The 14,041-nt window shown below is 36.6% G+C and overlaps 1 protein-coding gene across 1 annotated transcript in view; it reads right to left on the bottom strand.

Annotated features, from left to right (window-relative positions):
• The window catches only part of VWF (von Willebrand factor), a 424,292-nt gene that overhangs the window by 396,206 nt on the left and 14,045 nt on the right, over positions 1–14,041 (bottom strand). Inside the window, exon 7 of the mRNA XM_053718732.1 lies at positions 4,577–4,793. Coding sequence (XP_053574707.1) covers positions 4,577–4,793 — 217 coding nt within the window. The remainder of the gene's footprint in view (positions 1–4,576; positions 4,794–14,041) is intronic.

The following is a 14,041-nucleotide window of genomic DNA, read 5'->3' as shown; positions in this document are numbered from 1 at the left end:
TTACATTTTATCTATTTTAGGATTTATTTTTATTTTACAGGCAAGTTTGTATTTATTTTATCTAGGTAGAATAGTTATTAAATAGTTATGGACCCTAATAAATAAATAAACCCTAACCTAAGTTACAATTACACCTAACACTACACTATAATTAAATTAATTACCTAAACTAACTACAATTAATTACAATTAAATTAAATAAACTAAAGTATGGAAAGAAATCCCACTAAATTACAGAAATTAATAAAATAATTTCAAGATTTTAAACTAATTACACCTAATCTAATCCCCCTAATAAAATAAAAAAGCCCCCCAAAATAATAAAAATCCCTACCCTATACTAAATTACAAATAGCCCTTAAAAGGGCCTTTTGCAGGGCATTGCCCCAAAGTAATCAGCTATTTTACCTGTAAAAAAAATACAATACCCCCCAACATTAAAACCCACCACCCACACACCCAACCCTACTCTAAAACCCACCCAATCCCCCCTTAATAAAACCTAACACTAACCCCTTGAAGATCACCCTACCTTGAGACGTCTTCCCCCAACCGGGCAGAAGTGGTCCTCCAGACGGCCAGAAGTCTTCATCCAATCCGAGCAGAAGAGGACCTCCAGACGGGCAGAAGTATTCATCCAGGCGGCATCTATTCTATCTTCATCCATCCGGAGCGGAGTGGGTCCATCTTCAAGCCATCCGACGAGGGGCATCCTCTTCCATCCGACGACTAACACTAAATGACGATACCTTTAAGTGACATCATCCAAGATGGCGTCCCTTCAATTCCTAAGGTAGAAAAAATCCTATTGGCTGATCCAATCAGCCAATAGGATTGAACTCGCATTCTATTGGCTGTTCCAATCAGCCAATAGAATGTGAGCTCAATCCTATTGGCTGATTGGATCAGCCAATAGGATTGGACTTCAATCCTATTGAGGTCCTCTTCTGCCCGGATCGGATGAAGACTTCTGGCCATCTGGAGGACCACTTCTGCCCGGTTGGGTGAAGACGTTTCAAGGTAGGGTGATCTTCATCGGGTTAGTGTTAGGTTTTATTAAGGGGGGGATTGGGTGGGTATTAGGGTTGGGTGTGTGGGTGGTGGGTTTTAATGTTGGGGGGTATTGTATTTTTTTTTACAGGTAAAAGAGCTGATTACTTTGGGGCAATGCCCTGCAAAAGGCCCTTTTAAGGGCTATTTGTAATTTAGTATAGGGTAGGGATTTTTATTATTTTGGGGGGCTTTTTTATTTTATTAGGGGGATTAGATTAGGTGTAATTAGTTTAAAATTCTTGTAATTATTTTATTATTTTCTGAAATTTAGTGTTGTTTTTTTCGTACTTTAGTTTATTTAATTTAATTGTAATTAATTGTAGTTAATTTAGGTAATTTATTTAATTATAGTGTAGTGTTAGGTGTAATTGTAACTTAGGTTAGGGTTTATTTTACAGGTAAATGTGTACTTATTTTAACTAGGAAGTTATTAAATAGTTAATAACTATTGTACCTAGTTAAAATAAATACAAACTTACCTGTAAAATAAAAATAAACCCTGAAATAGCTACAATGTAATTATTAGTTATATTGTAGCTAGCTTAGGGTTTATTTTATAGGTAAGTATTTAGTTTTAAATAGGAATAATTTATTTAATTGTATTAAATTTTTTTTCGATTATTTTAAATTATATTTAAGTTAGGGGGGGTTAGGGTTAGGGATAGACTTAGGTTTAGGAGTTAATACATTTAATATAGTGGCGGCGACGTTGGGGGCGGCAGATTAGGGTTAATAAATGTAGGTAGGTGTCGGTGATGTTAGGGACGGCAGATTAGGGGTTAATAAAATGTAACTAGTGTTTGCAATGCGGGAGTGAGACGGTTTAGGGGTTAATATATTTATTACAGTGGCGGCGATGTCCGGTCGGCAGATTAGTGGTTAAAAAATTTATTTAAGTGTTTGCGATGTGCGGGGGGGGGCCTCGGTTTAGGGGTTAATAGGTAGTTTATGGGTGTTAGTGTACTTTTTAGCACTTTAGTTAAGAGTTTTATGTTACAGCGTTAGCCCATCAAACTCTTAACTACTGACTTTTAAATGCGCTAGGAGTCTTGACAGGAGATGGTCTACCGCTCACTTTTTCCAAGACTTGTAATACCGGCATTAGGAACATCCCATTGAAAAGATAGGATACGCAATTGACATAAGTGGATTTGCGGTATGCTCGATTCCCGGAAAAAAAGTGAGCGGTACACCTGTACCTGCCAGACTCGTAATACCAGCAGACGTTAAAAAGCAGCGTTGGGACTTCTCAACGCTGCTTTTTAAGGCTAACGCAAGACTCGTAATCTAGGCGTTTATTTTTAATTCAATCTTTACTCTTTCAGGTGACTTGTAATATTTCATATTAAAAGGACATAAAACCCATCATATTACTTTTATGATTCAGACAGAGCATGCGATTTTAAACAACTTTCTAATTTACTTCTATTAGCAAATGGCTGGATCACTATATGGCAGCAGTTTTGCAAGAATGTTATCAATTTGCAAGAGCACTAGATGGAAGCACTATTTCCTGCCATCTACTATCTAGACACTTATCTAGGTTTCTCTTCAACAAAAATACCATGCGAACAAAGCAAATTTAATAAAAGAAGTAAATTGCAAACTTTTTAAAAATTGTATGCTCTGTCTGAATTACAAAAGAAATTTTGTGGGTTTCATATCCCTTTAATACAGATTTTCGCATTCCAATCATTGTGTTATTTAGCGTTACTTCCTGTACAATCTAGCTAAAACATTGCACTTAAATCTGCCTAGATTTTGGAATCTATAATTTTTTTTATCAAAGACATCGCTAAATGCCGACAGCATACACTGTCGGCATTTAACATTGCACAAGCAGTTCTAGTGAACTGCTTGTGCAATGCTGCCCCCTGCAGTTTCGCAGCCAATCGGCCGCTAGCAGGGGCGTCAATCAATCCGATCATATAGGATCGGGCGGATTGATGTTCGCAGCCTCAGAGGCAGCAGACCAGTTAAGGAGCAGCGGTCTTAAGACCGCTGGTTCATAACTGCTGTTTCCGGTGATCCTAAAGGCTTGCACAGAAACAGGGGCATCAGGGGCCATTTGGCTCTTGATAAATCGACCCCTAAATAACTATCTATTTATATATTATTTGCGGCTTAACTGGCAATAGCACACCAGTGGTTGAACCTATGTGGAGTCAAGTTCTGGACATTATCCAATACATCCGGAAACTGGAGGATATATCCTGAGGGTGGATGGTCAAGAGGCACTCCATGGCACTAACTGGATTGTTTGATGAGGGGCAGAAAAGTGTCTTTCCTTTCTTCCCCCTCTTTTATTTCCCCCTTCATTTTTCCTCCCCCTCTCCTCCACTAGCTGTGATAGACTTCTGAACCTCACACAGATTTGAAAAATATATCTCTTAGAAACAATTATTCGAGATTCAAAACACGCTTTAGTTATATAAGTTGCTAATATATTTTTAGATAATTTAGAGGTGCATAATATGGTTTAAGAGTGACCTTTAATAATATTAAGGGGAGCTGCTATTTTCCTTTCAGGTCTTTTTAATTCAATACAGTATTTTATATGTACACTTTGCAAATCACATACTCTGGTTATTTTATATATTGTATGATTATTAGTTGTAAGAACAAAATTTAACTATGGCTAGTGGAGGGTGTAATTAAAACAGGCTTAGACCCCTGAGTTGCTCAGCAAACTAGCTCTCAGGTGAGCCCTTTCTGGTGATAGCACCATTCACACAGGTACAGCTGTGTAGGATTCCAAATGTTTATTAAAATGTATCAACAGTCACAAATATAACACTGTGACTAACGGTACATAAAAACACTAATTCAATTCTGCAAAGCATTTATTGGACATTTCATCTTGCAAAAATATTGAGACCTGGAGTTCCCCCTATTTGAGGGTTATAACATTTTTATTGCTAACACATTTTAAAGGGAGAGTAAACACCTTATAATTGCAAGACATCAACACATCAGCCGTCTTGACGTTTTTAAAACAAATGAACATACTTTTTAATGCAATTATACTTTAAGAGCCAAACTCCACCTTCTATTTGCCTTATTTGGAGGAGCCAATCTGGTCTTTAGTCCACAGACAACAAGGTTAGTCACAGTCATAAAGTTTTTATAAACTTATTTGTTTTGCTGTTGTGACCAGATAAAAGGCAATCAGGGACGGATTTTTAGCAGGGTTTATATCAAATTGTTTACTTCCTTTAAGGCATTTTCTCTGTGTTTCTAACTTGTGCCCTGTATTACATCATTGAGTTGTAACCTCTGTGTTGCACAGACCTGCCCACCTCCCTTTATCTCATATTCTTAAAGATTGCCCAAAACCACCTGGGCAGTGTCATTACTCTGTGCTCGACTATCCTGACTTATCTGTCAATCAAAAATACCCCATTCGGCCCATACCCTTTCCTCAGACAATCAAAACATCCCCACTAGCCACCAAAACCTCCTCCAAGGGGTGCCCAGTCTATTTATCAAGCATAGTAAATTTGTATTAATTTTATCTGCTTACCACAGGAGGAGTGTATTCCCCATCTGTCCACTGTAACTCCATTATGAGCACATGTTCTTGCATACTCTAGGAACGTCTGACAATGACAGTTCATTTCTTCAGCACATGAGCACATGTCATCCTCACAAATGGCTATGAATGGATCTGGGTCAACTACATGATGGCACTTTATAAACACTGAGGATGTTTTTAGCATCTGGCACCTCTGCATGATGCCCTGAAAACAAAGAAAGACCAAACAATTTCAACTGAAAGCAGCAACAATATAATGCCACAAACAAATTAAACTGGGATACTTAAAGGTGAATAAATCAATTCAAATTGCATGTATGTTTGTACACACTGATATGGAAAGATAACTACCCCCTAGAATATGAGGTAGCATTTGCAGCAAGAGCAGAGTTTTTTCATCATATCAGATGTCACTGCACACTTACGGAGCAATATGTTATCCTTCCTGTCTGGTAGGAGAATGCAGCTTTATGATCTGTTAGTTCACATTTCTTTTTATACAAGCAAATGTTACATCAAAATAGCATACCCATTTATTCATATTATTGCTTAGGAGAAAGTGTACGTTGGAAAAAGTATCATCAGTTTTGCAGAGGCTAGTTAGTTTCTCTCCACAGTTAAAAGGTTGTCTTTATCAACCAGTTAGCAATAGCTGGAAGAATATGATGATACTGCTGGATTAGTTTTAAAGGGACAGTATACACTCATTTTCATATATCTGCATGTAATAGACACTAGTATAAAGAATAATATGCACAGATACTGATATAAAAATCCAGTATAAAACTGTTTAAAAACTTACTTAGAAGCTGTCACTTTGGCTCTGTTGAAAAGGTAGCTGGAAAGCCCACTGCAAGTGGCAAATAAGACACTCCCCCCTCCCCCTTCTTTTGCATATGAAAAGACCCTTTACACAAACAGGAGCAAGCTGGAGTAGGTAGTCGAGCGTATTCACATAAAACTTTGGGGCTTGGTTAGGAGTCTGAAAATCAGAGCAATGTTATTTAAAAATAAGCAAAACTATACATTAATTAAAAAAAAAACTTTATAGGCTATATAAATAGATTATCTACAAAACATTTATGCAAAGAAAAAATGAGTGTATAATGTCCCTTTAGTTTGGTGGTAAAGACAAACACTGCGGGGACTTGAAGAATGTCTAGGATAAGCATAAGGATATTCTGTGAGCTAGTTCAGCTACTTTATAGGAAATATGGACATGATGGGCCTATAGTATTGATGTATAGTTCCGATAAAAGTAGAGTTAACACAACAAAATTAAACAAAAACACAGAGTGAAATGAGCACAACACAATGAAACAAAGGCACTTGGTGTTGTAAGTCACATGTGGATAAGGATGTTACTTGTAATTCAAAGATCAGTGAAGAAAGATATCAGTCTCAGGGAAAAGCATAGAAACTTCATCTTTGTTTACATTTAATGAAGTTCATTTTAGAAGAGTGCACAAATGGCAAATTTGATATATGTTTTTTTGTTTCAAATGTAAACCACAAAGGACTGATTAGCTAAAATGCAAGTCTGTCAAAAGAATTGAGATAAGGAGACATTCTGCAGAGGAAGATACAAGGTAATCATGGTGTAGTTGTGGCTGGAGAGTTGGAGGGTTGTGGCATCGATTTATTCTTGTAGCCAGCTCTGCTTAGCCCCTTCTAGCACAGTGTTTTCAACTCCAGTCCTCAGGGCACACAAACAGACCAGTTTTTAATGAAATCTGAGGAAGAGCACAGGTGAAATAGTCAGATGATCAGTAACCATGGTGAATAACCTTCTCTCATCCATCAGCTGATTATATCACCTGTCCTCTCCTTCAGATAGCATGAAAATCTGGCCCGTTTGGTAACCCTGAGGACTGGAGTTGAAAAACACTGCTCTAGTGCATTATCTTTGACATGCAAACAAGTACATGGCTTGTATGCTCTGACCAGGACCTTTGTAGACTCCAAGATAAGCATGGGGCATCATAAAAGTAACCAATCTTAGAATTAAAAAAAGTTAGAGCATTCTTTTAATGCATTCAAAGTCAATATTATAGAGTAATATACCACCCAGCATATACTTTTATTCCAATTTCAATCACGTCATAATTTGTACAACACACTAACCAACTAAGGAGATAAGTGGTCTGATAGTGCCACACAATCAATGACAAATTTCCTTAGTGTAAATTCAGTCAAAAACAATTTAACAAATATTCCATTTGTGTGGGTAAAAGTAAAAATAGCTAAGAAGAACGGTTTATTTGTTCAAGAGGAACAAATTCAAGCAGTCTTATTGTGTGATTTGGCTGGCAGCTGAGTTGCAGCTGAAAGGCTAAGTGTTTTGAGGAAATAATCTGCATTCCAAGAGGTAATGCCAACAAACAAAGACAGCTTTTAATAGATAGAGAATCTTAAGGTTTCCTTCAACTATTATGAAACAGAACTAGTTTGTGCGTGGATGTGAGTTTGGATTCAACATTTTTCATGAACATATATTTTAAGAGTTCAAGCGCTCTTCTAATATACAATATAATTTTATTTGCAGTACAAACAAAATCCAAGTAAGGCTAAAAGTTATCCAACTCCATATAAAGCTCATTTGGCCATGAAATTTGCATATGATTGTATAAAGGCTTAGAGGTCATTTTAGATAATTTGTTCTTCGTGAATAGGGAGAACCAGATTATGAAGTATCTGTGCTCTTTTGGAAAAATATAAACATACAGTATGCTCGTAAAAAGCAATCACTGTGTAGTATGTTGTAAGGTCACTTTTTTTTCATCGTGCAGTATACCCCCTAGCCTCCTGGGGAGGGGGGTAATGAAAAACTATAATTTTTTGAGTTACATTATAGAAAAATTAGGGTGAAGATGATAAAGGAAAAAAGTGTTTTTACTACTTATTGAAAATGTGTGTTGTTTGCTTTACTAATACAGGTGGAAAACCCTTTATCCAAACTGCTTGGGACCCGTTATCCAAACTGCTTGTAACCAGTGGCATCACTAGGGGGGTGCGGGGGGTGCAGGCCGCACCCGGGTGACACCCTCCAGGGGGTGACACAACCAAAAAAAATAAAATAATTTTATTGAAATTCAAAGAAATACAATGTAGAGATGCATATATTTTTTATTTGAGGGGCCAGCATTTGTGAACATTAGTGGGACTGGGGAAGTTGTAGACACTTCATTTTTTTGCCCCTTGAGCCAGCGCTGCAATTTCCAGAAAATAGTTTTCCCGGCTGCTTTTGCTTGTTTGTACTTTGCTCCTCCCCTGCCCAATTTCACTATGAATGTTGTGGGTGTGCTGTGGGGCTTGTGAAGTTGCGCTGCTAGCCTAAACCTGCTTGCCTATCTGTGTTCACTGCTCAGTGACGTGTGGAGCAGTGGAGTCACTCACTGTTGTGCTGTCTCTCTAAACGGGAACTGGGAAATCATGAGGGGGATGCCTGGCACCTGACCGCATGACTGTCTGACACTGTCTCTAAAGTGAAGGAGCCACGTATGATGCCCACCAGACCGGTACGGTTACGGTACACTAAGTTCACACTGAAGAGGTAGGAGGGGAGGGTAGGTGGGGGTCTTGGGGTGGGCAGATAGCAGAGGTGCTTGGCCATAAGAAGCGGTAGGCACGCGGCCCGGGGCTGTGTACTGACAGACTTGGAACAGAGTCAGAGAGCAGAATTTTCATAGTTTGCGCGCCTAAACCTTTTCTTTAGTGATTTATTTTTTTAGTGCTCTGTTTATCTTTCATTTGATGCTCTGCTGAGTCAGGGAGCAGCTCTAGGCATGAGCTTTATAATTAATGCAGTGCAGTTTACATATTTTTTATGTGTGTGTTTCTGAGTTTTTGTGTGTGTGTGTGTGTGTGTGTGTGTGTCTGAGTGCTTTTGTGTGTGTGTTTGTTGTGTCTAAGTGTTTGTGTGTGTTTCTGAGTGTTTTTGTGTGTGTGTCAGAGTGTTTTTGTGCGTGTGTCTGAGTGTTTTTGTGTGTGTGTCTGATTGTGTTTTTCCGAGTGTTTGTGTGTGCATCTGAGTGTGTTTTTAAGTGTGTCTGAGTGTTTGTATGTGTGTGTTCCTGTGTTTTTGTGTTTGTGTGTGTCTGCTTTCTGAGGGGGGGGTTACACCATAACTTACCGCACTGGGTCACACCAACCCTAGTGACGCAGTGCTTATAACTGTAATATGCTTTGTGACTGTTTAAGGTTTATAACAGACATTTATTGCTGCACTGATGTTTCAATCAATAAGTCTTGTAGATATTGCAGTTCTAAATTAAATACACATTTTGGTCCCATTGCAGTAAATGATCAATTACATAAAAAAAATGGAAGCTTTCTTCTTTTAAAAGTTCCTAAGGAACTGCTGCCTCCTCACTTTACTGCACAATGCCCAAGCCAGTCCTCAGCATTATGCACATACTGACAAACTCACAGTCCATACATAGTGTATGGGATTAATTTTATAAAGACTCTTTTAATTAACCCATAAATTAATAAGGACTTAAATACCACTTTAAATATTTCATTTGGATTATCTTCTGCAGTCACAAAAATGTAAAGGTTCTTGCCCTTACATTGCTTGATAGCACCATGCAAGTGCCTTCTGATGTTATTTTCACAACAGGATTAACCTGTTGTAATTATATTATCATTCAACTACATATAATTACATTTTTTACAGTATAATCTCAAGGTGCTTAACATCTCTTTGTCTCTTTAAGGTCATTGTTTAAAATACTTTCTATGTAAAATCTTTATGCTGATAGAGTACATACCCTTCCCGGTCAGGACGAGCAGGGAGCAAGTTCATCCATGTTAAAAGTGATTATTGTTAAAGGGATACTGAACCCAATTTGTTTCTTTCATGATTCAGATAGAGCATGCAATTTTAAGCAACTTTCTAATTTACTCCTATTAATTTTTCTTCATTCTCTTGCTATCTTTATTTGAAAAAGAAAGTCCAGACAGCACTTGTTTATTGGTGGATGAATTTATCCACCAATCAGCAAGAACAACCCAGGTTGTTCATAAAAAAATGGGTCGGCTTCTAAACTTACATTCTTGCTTTTCAAATAAAAATACAAAAAGAATGAAGAACATTTGATAAAAGGAGTAAATTAAAAAGTTGCTTAAAATTGCATGCTCTATCTGAATCACAAAAGAAAAAATGTGGGTTCAGTGTCCCTTTAACAAGGGAATAATATATATTTTTTTATTTTATATTTTTGTAATTCAACTCTTTCTAATACAATATAAAAAGAAAGAGAAAAGAAAAACATAAGAAGCTATACTCCAAAAAGAATGTCCATTAGATGTTGTGTTTCATGTTAGCACTGTATTTATTTTATAATTTATTCTAATTAAATTGCAAATTGAAATATGCTTATATAGTGTTATAATAGTAATAACATAAGAATAATAAGAATAAAAATTATAAAGTGATCCCAAAAACTAATGTATTCTCACAGTCAATTTGAACTTAGCCTGAGGTTCAATTTTAGTTATAAAAACAGACATTTTAGTCTGTAAAGGAATGTGCTTTGCATGACAGTTCTGACATCAGTAGTTTTTATATTGTGCTGTTAAAAATCCAGGGCTTTTCCTCTAAAGGAAATTTGAATTCCAATAAACATGCAAAGGGTGGGACATATGGTAAGGTCAGAACATAATGGTTATGTGTTTTCACACACACAATTATTTAGATTTTCCATTACATATTTCTGTCTTCTTGTCATACGCTAACTGCAGCATTCTCATTTTTGTAAGGCAGAAAGACAGATTATTTGTTTAAAAACTGTAATAATAATTTTCAATGAAACTAAAAACAGGTTGTAGAAGATTTTTATAAATTAGCATTTTTGCTCCTACAAAATCATATTAAAGGGACATTCCAGCCAAAATTGGAATCCGCACAGATGCATTTTAGTTGTGCATAGAAGCATTTTTGTAATATACATGTGTTAGCAAAAATGCTTCTAATAAAAATTATAGCTGTTTGAAAAGTGTATTTAAGTATGCTCCATGCACCAGCATTTTAAACACTGCACTTGCTCTGAGGGCCTAAGGTGCTTGTACCATCTGTTAATGACTCAATTGGTTAATTGCTGACATGATACAAGCCCCACTAATGCTCTGAGCAGCTGCATTGTATAAAATGCTGGTGCACTGAGAATATCTAGCTATGTTTCACATGCACGTGCAGAGACAAATGTTAACACTAAAACAGTGATAACTTTTGCTAGAAGCATTTTTGCCAAGACATGTATATTACAAATACTGTATGTTTCTATTCAAAGATTCAATTAATCTATTTGTATTTAAATTTTGATGGAATGTCCCTCTAAATGACTTGCTTCTTCCACTGAAATATTGGTGTAAGATATTATATATTCAGTGTCTCATATTTTTTACATATTAAAGGGACATAATACTCATATGCTAAATCAATTGAAACTGATGCAGTATAGCTGTAAAAAGCTGACAGGAAAATATCACCTGAGCATCTCTATGTAAAAAATGAAGATATTTCACCTCACAATCTCCTCAGCACAGCAGAGTAAGTTCTGTGTAAAGAGCTACACTGCTGAGGTCATGAACTATTTTACTGTGATCTCATGAGATTTGACTTAACTCTCATGAGATTTCATAGTAAACTTCCTTAAACTGAATAGGGAAATAACATGAGAGTGCGCAAGGCTCAATCCCTTAGCTGTCCCGGGACAGACATACTGATTTGCTGCTTAGAAGTCCTTTACAACGGGATGTGGCTACTGAGGAATTTTTGAGGTAAAATATCTTTCTTTTTTACCTAGAGATGTTTAGGTGATATTTTCTAGTCAGCTTTTTACAGCAATGCTGCATCACTTTCAAGTGTTTCAACATTTGGGTATCATGGCCCTTTAACTTCAGCACCCTTGTACAGTGCATTATAACAAACATGTCAACAATGACTCAGTTTATGCTGTTTAAAATGCTAGTGCATTGAGCATATTTAGATATCCCACATGTGTTTTGTATAGTAACATCTCTGACTGGAATACTGATAGTTTTTACCGGAAATATAATAAAAAAAGTATTGCAAAAATGCTTCTTTTTAAAATGAAAGTACACTGATATGCATTACTATTTTGGCCAAAATGTATGTACACCATGCTTCATTACAAGAAATATTATTTATAGAACATCTAGCGCCAGGGTAGATGACTATATGAAGGCTGGTTGACAATTACTTTAGCAATTGTGTGTATATATACTGTATATATGGTGTTAGCACTCAAAGGATTTTCTTTATATAATCTTTTTAACATAACAGGGAAAATTCTCTACTGCCTCAGACATTACTCTTATACTATCTGCATAAGAGCAAATAATCCATCCATTAACGCTTTATTTATAGCAACATAGGGTCCAAGCAAAAATAAGTAAATTTCAAACCAACAAGGATCCCTAAATTGTGTTTACATGATTAAAGGGGTAAGGAAGTTAAAATTAAATATGCATGAATCAGATAGAGAATGTCATTTTAAGACAGTTTTAATTTCACTTCTATTTTCAAATTTACTTTATTCTCTTGGTATCCTTTGCTGAAAAAGACTATCTACATATCCTACACTACTGGGAGCTAGTTGGTGATTGGTGCTTGTAAATATGTGTCTGTTGTGATTTGCTCACTAGATGTGTTCAGCTAGCTCACAGTAGTTTGTTGCTGCTCTTTTAGCAAAGAATACTGAGAGAATGAAACAAATTTGATAATAGAAGTAAATTGGAAAGTTTAAAATGGTATGCTCTATCTGCACAATAAAATAAACATTTGGGGTTTCATGCCCCTTTAAAGACCCATAGTGGAAATTTAACTTGAAATGTTGTACTCATTTGTGCTTAGATATTTTATTACTATAAATCAGGGGTACTTACATTTTTATATGCCGTCACTAATGGTAGGATTGTTAAGCGCACCACACTACATTACTCTCACACTTATATTAAATATAAAGGCCACAATTTATCAAAGTCTGGCGGACCTGATCTGACAGTGCGGATCAGGTCCGCCAGACCTCGCTTAATACGGCGAGCAATACGCTCGCCGTATTCAGCATTGAACCAGCAGCTCACAAGAGCTGCTGGTGCAACGCCGCCCCCTGCAGACTCGTGGCCAATGGGCCGCCAGCAGGGGGGTGTCAATATGGTACTCGATCGAGTTGATTTCCGGCGATGTCTTTGTGACCGCTGCTTCATAACTGCTTCATAACATAACACAGGGCTTCAAGATCCATTTGGAGATTGATAGATAGGCCCCAATGTTTCAAAATAAAATTAGACAATGATCACATTTTAGTTACAAATTACATAGAATATTAGTTACTAATAATTAATCTTATTAAACTGTATGTACTACTCACATTTACAAAATCTGGTATAAATAAATACACCTGCTTTTCCTGTTTTATCAACATCAAAAAAACATTCCATAAAGGTCCTTTTACTGAACGTAGCTAGATCTTTATATATATATATATAAACAAAAGAATTAAAGCAGAAGGCACTAGCGCTAAAACCCATGTCATGAATCTTCTGTCAGTCTTGGTAAGTAAGTATGCTATGCATAAAAAGTATAATTATGTAAAGGAGTATGTGCTGCTGAATATTGATAAAGTGTACCTGTGACACTGTCAGAAATGAAAAATTCAATAGGTAATCAATCATAAAGAACTAGCGCACAGTACAACAATCTGAAAACTCTTACTATAAAATTAAGTAATATATAATATACGTATAACAATCTGTGTAGATGATACAGTGTAAAGAAAGTCCCTTAGTGGGAGAGTTCAAAAAGATTAGACTGCTGGCTTGTTCTAAAAAAGGGTGTCCGCTTATCAGAGTTAACCTCAATCATATGAGGTAAGTTCTCGGCTCTTTGGGAGTTAGGTAGATTTTCTCCTGTCCGCTTAGGTCTGGATTTGAGTGTTCTCTCTACTTGTAGTCCTCTGTTCTTTTCTCGTGTCCTTCTATATGACTGTGAGCTGATGGTGATATACTGTTTTTCATACCGCCCCTGGGTTTGTGAAACTTTCAATTCCAAAAGGCTGGGGTACTTTGTGTCCTCAGGAGTATGGATAATTGGACTGTGTTTATTGCTATATTTGTTTTATTGCGGTGGTCTGGAATGGAACAAGCAATATCTCTGAGGTACACCTGCTTGAGTGAGAGGACTACAAGTGGAGAGAACCCCCAAGTCCAGACCTAAGCAGACAGGAGAAAATCTACCTAACTCCCATAGAGCCGAGAACTTACCTCATATGATTGAGGTTAACTCTGGTAAGCGGACACCCTTTTTTAGAACAAGCCAGTAGTCTCATCTTTTTCAACTCTCCCACTAAGGGACTTTCTATACACTGTATCATCTACACAGATTGTTATACGTATATTATATATTACTTAATTTTATAGTAAGAGTTT

The sequence above is a fragment of the Bombina bombina genome, chromosome 6 (genome assembly GCF_027579735.1).
Source record: "Bombina bombina isolate aBomBom1 chromosome 6, aBomBom1.pri, whole genome shotgun sequence".
Lineage (NCBI taxonomy): Eukaryota > Metazoa > Chordata > Amphibia > Anura > Bombinatoridae > Bombina > Bombina bombina.
Note: the sequence above shows the minus strand (reverse complement) of the source record. Positions and strands in the feature narration are given on the sequence as shown.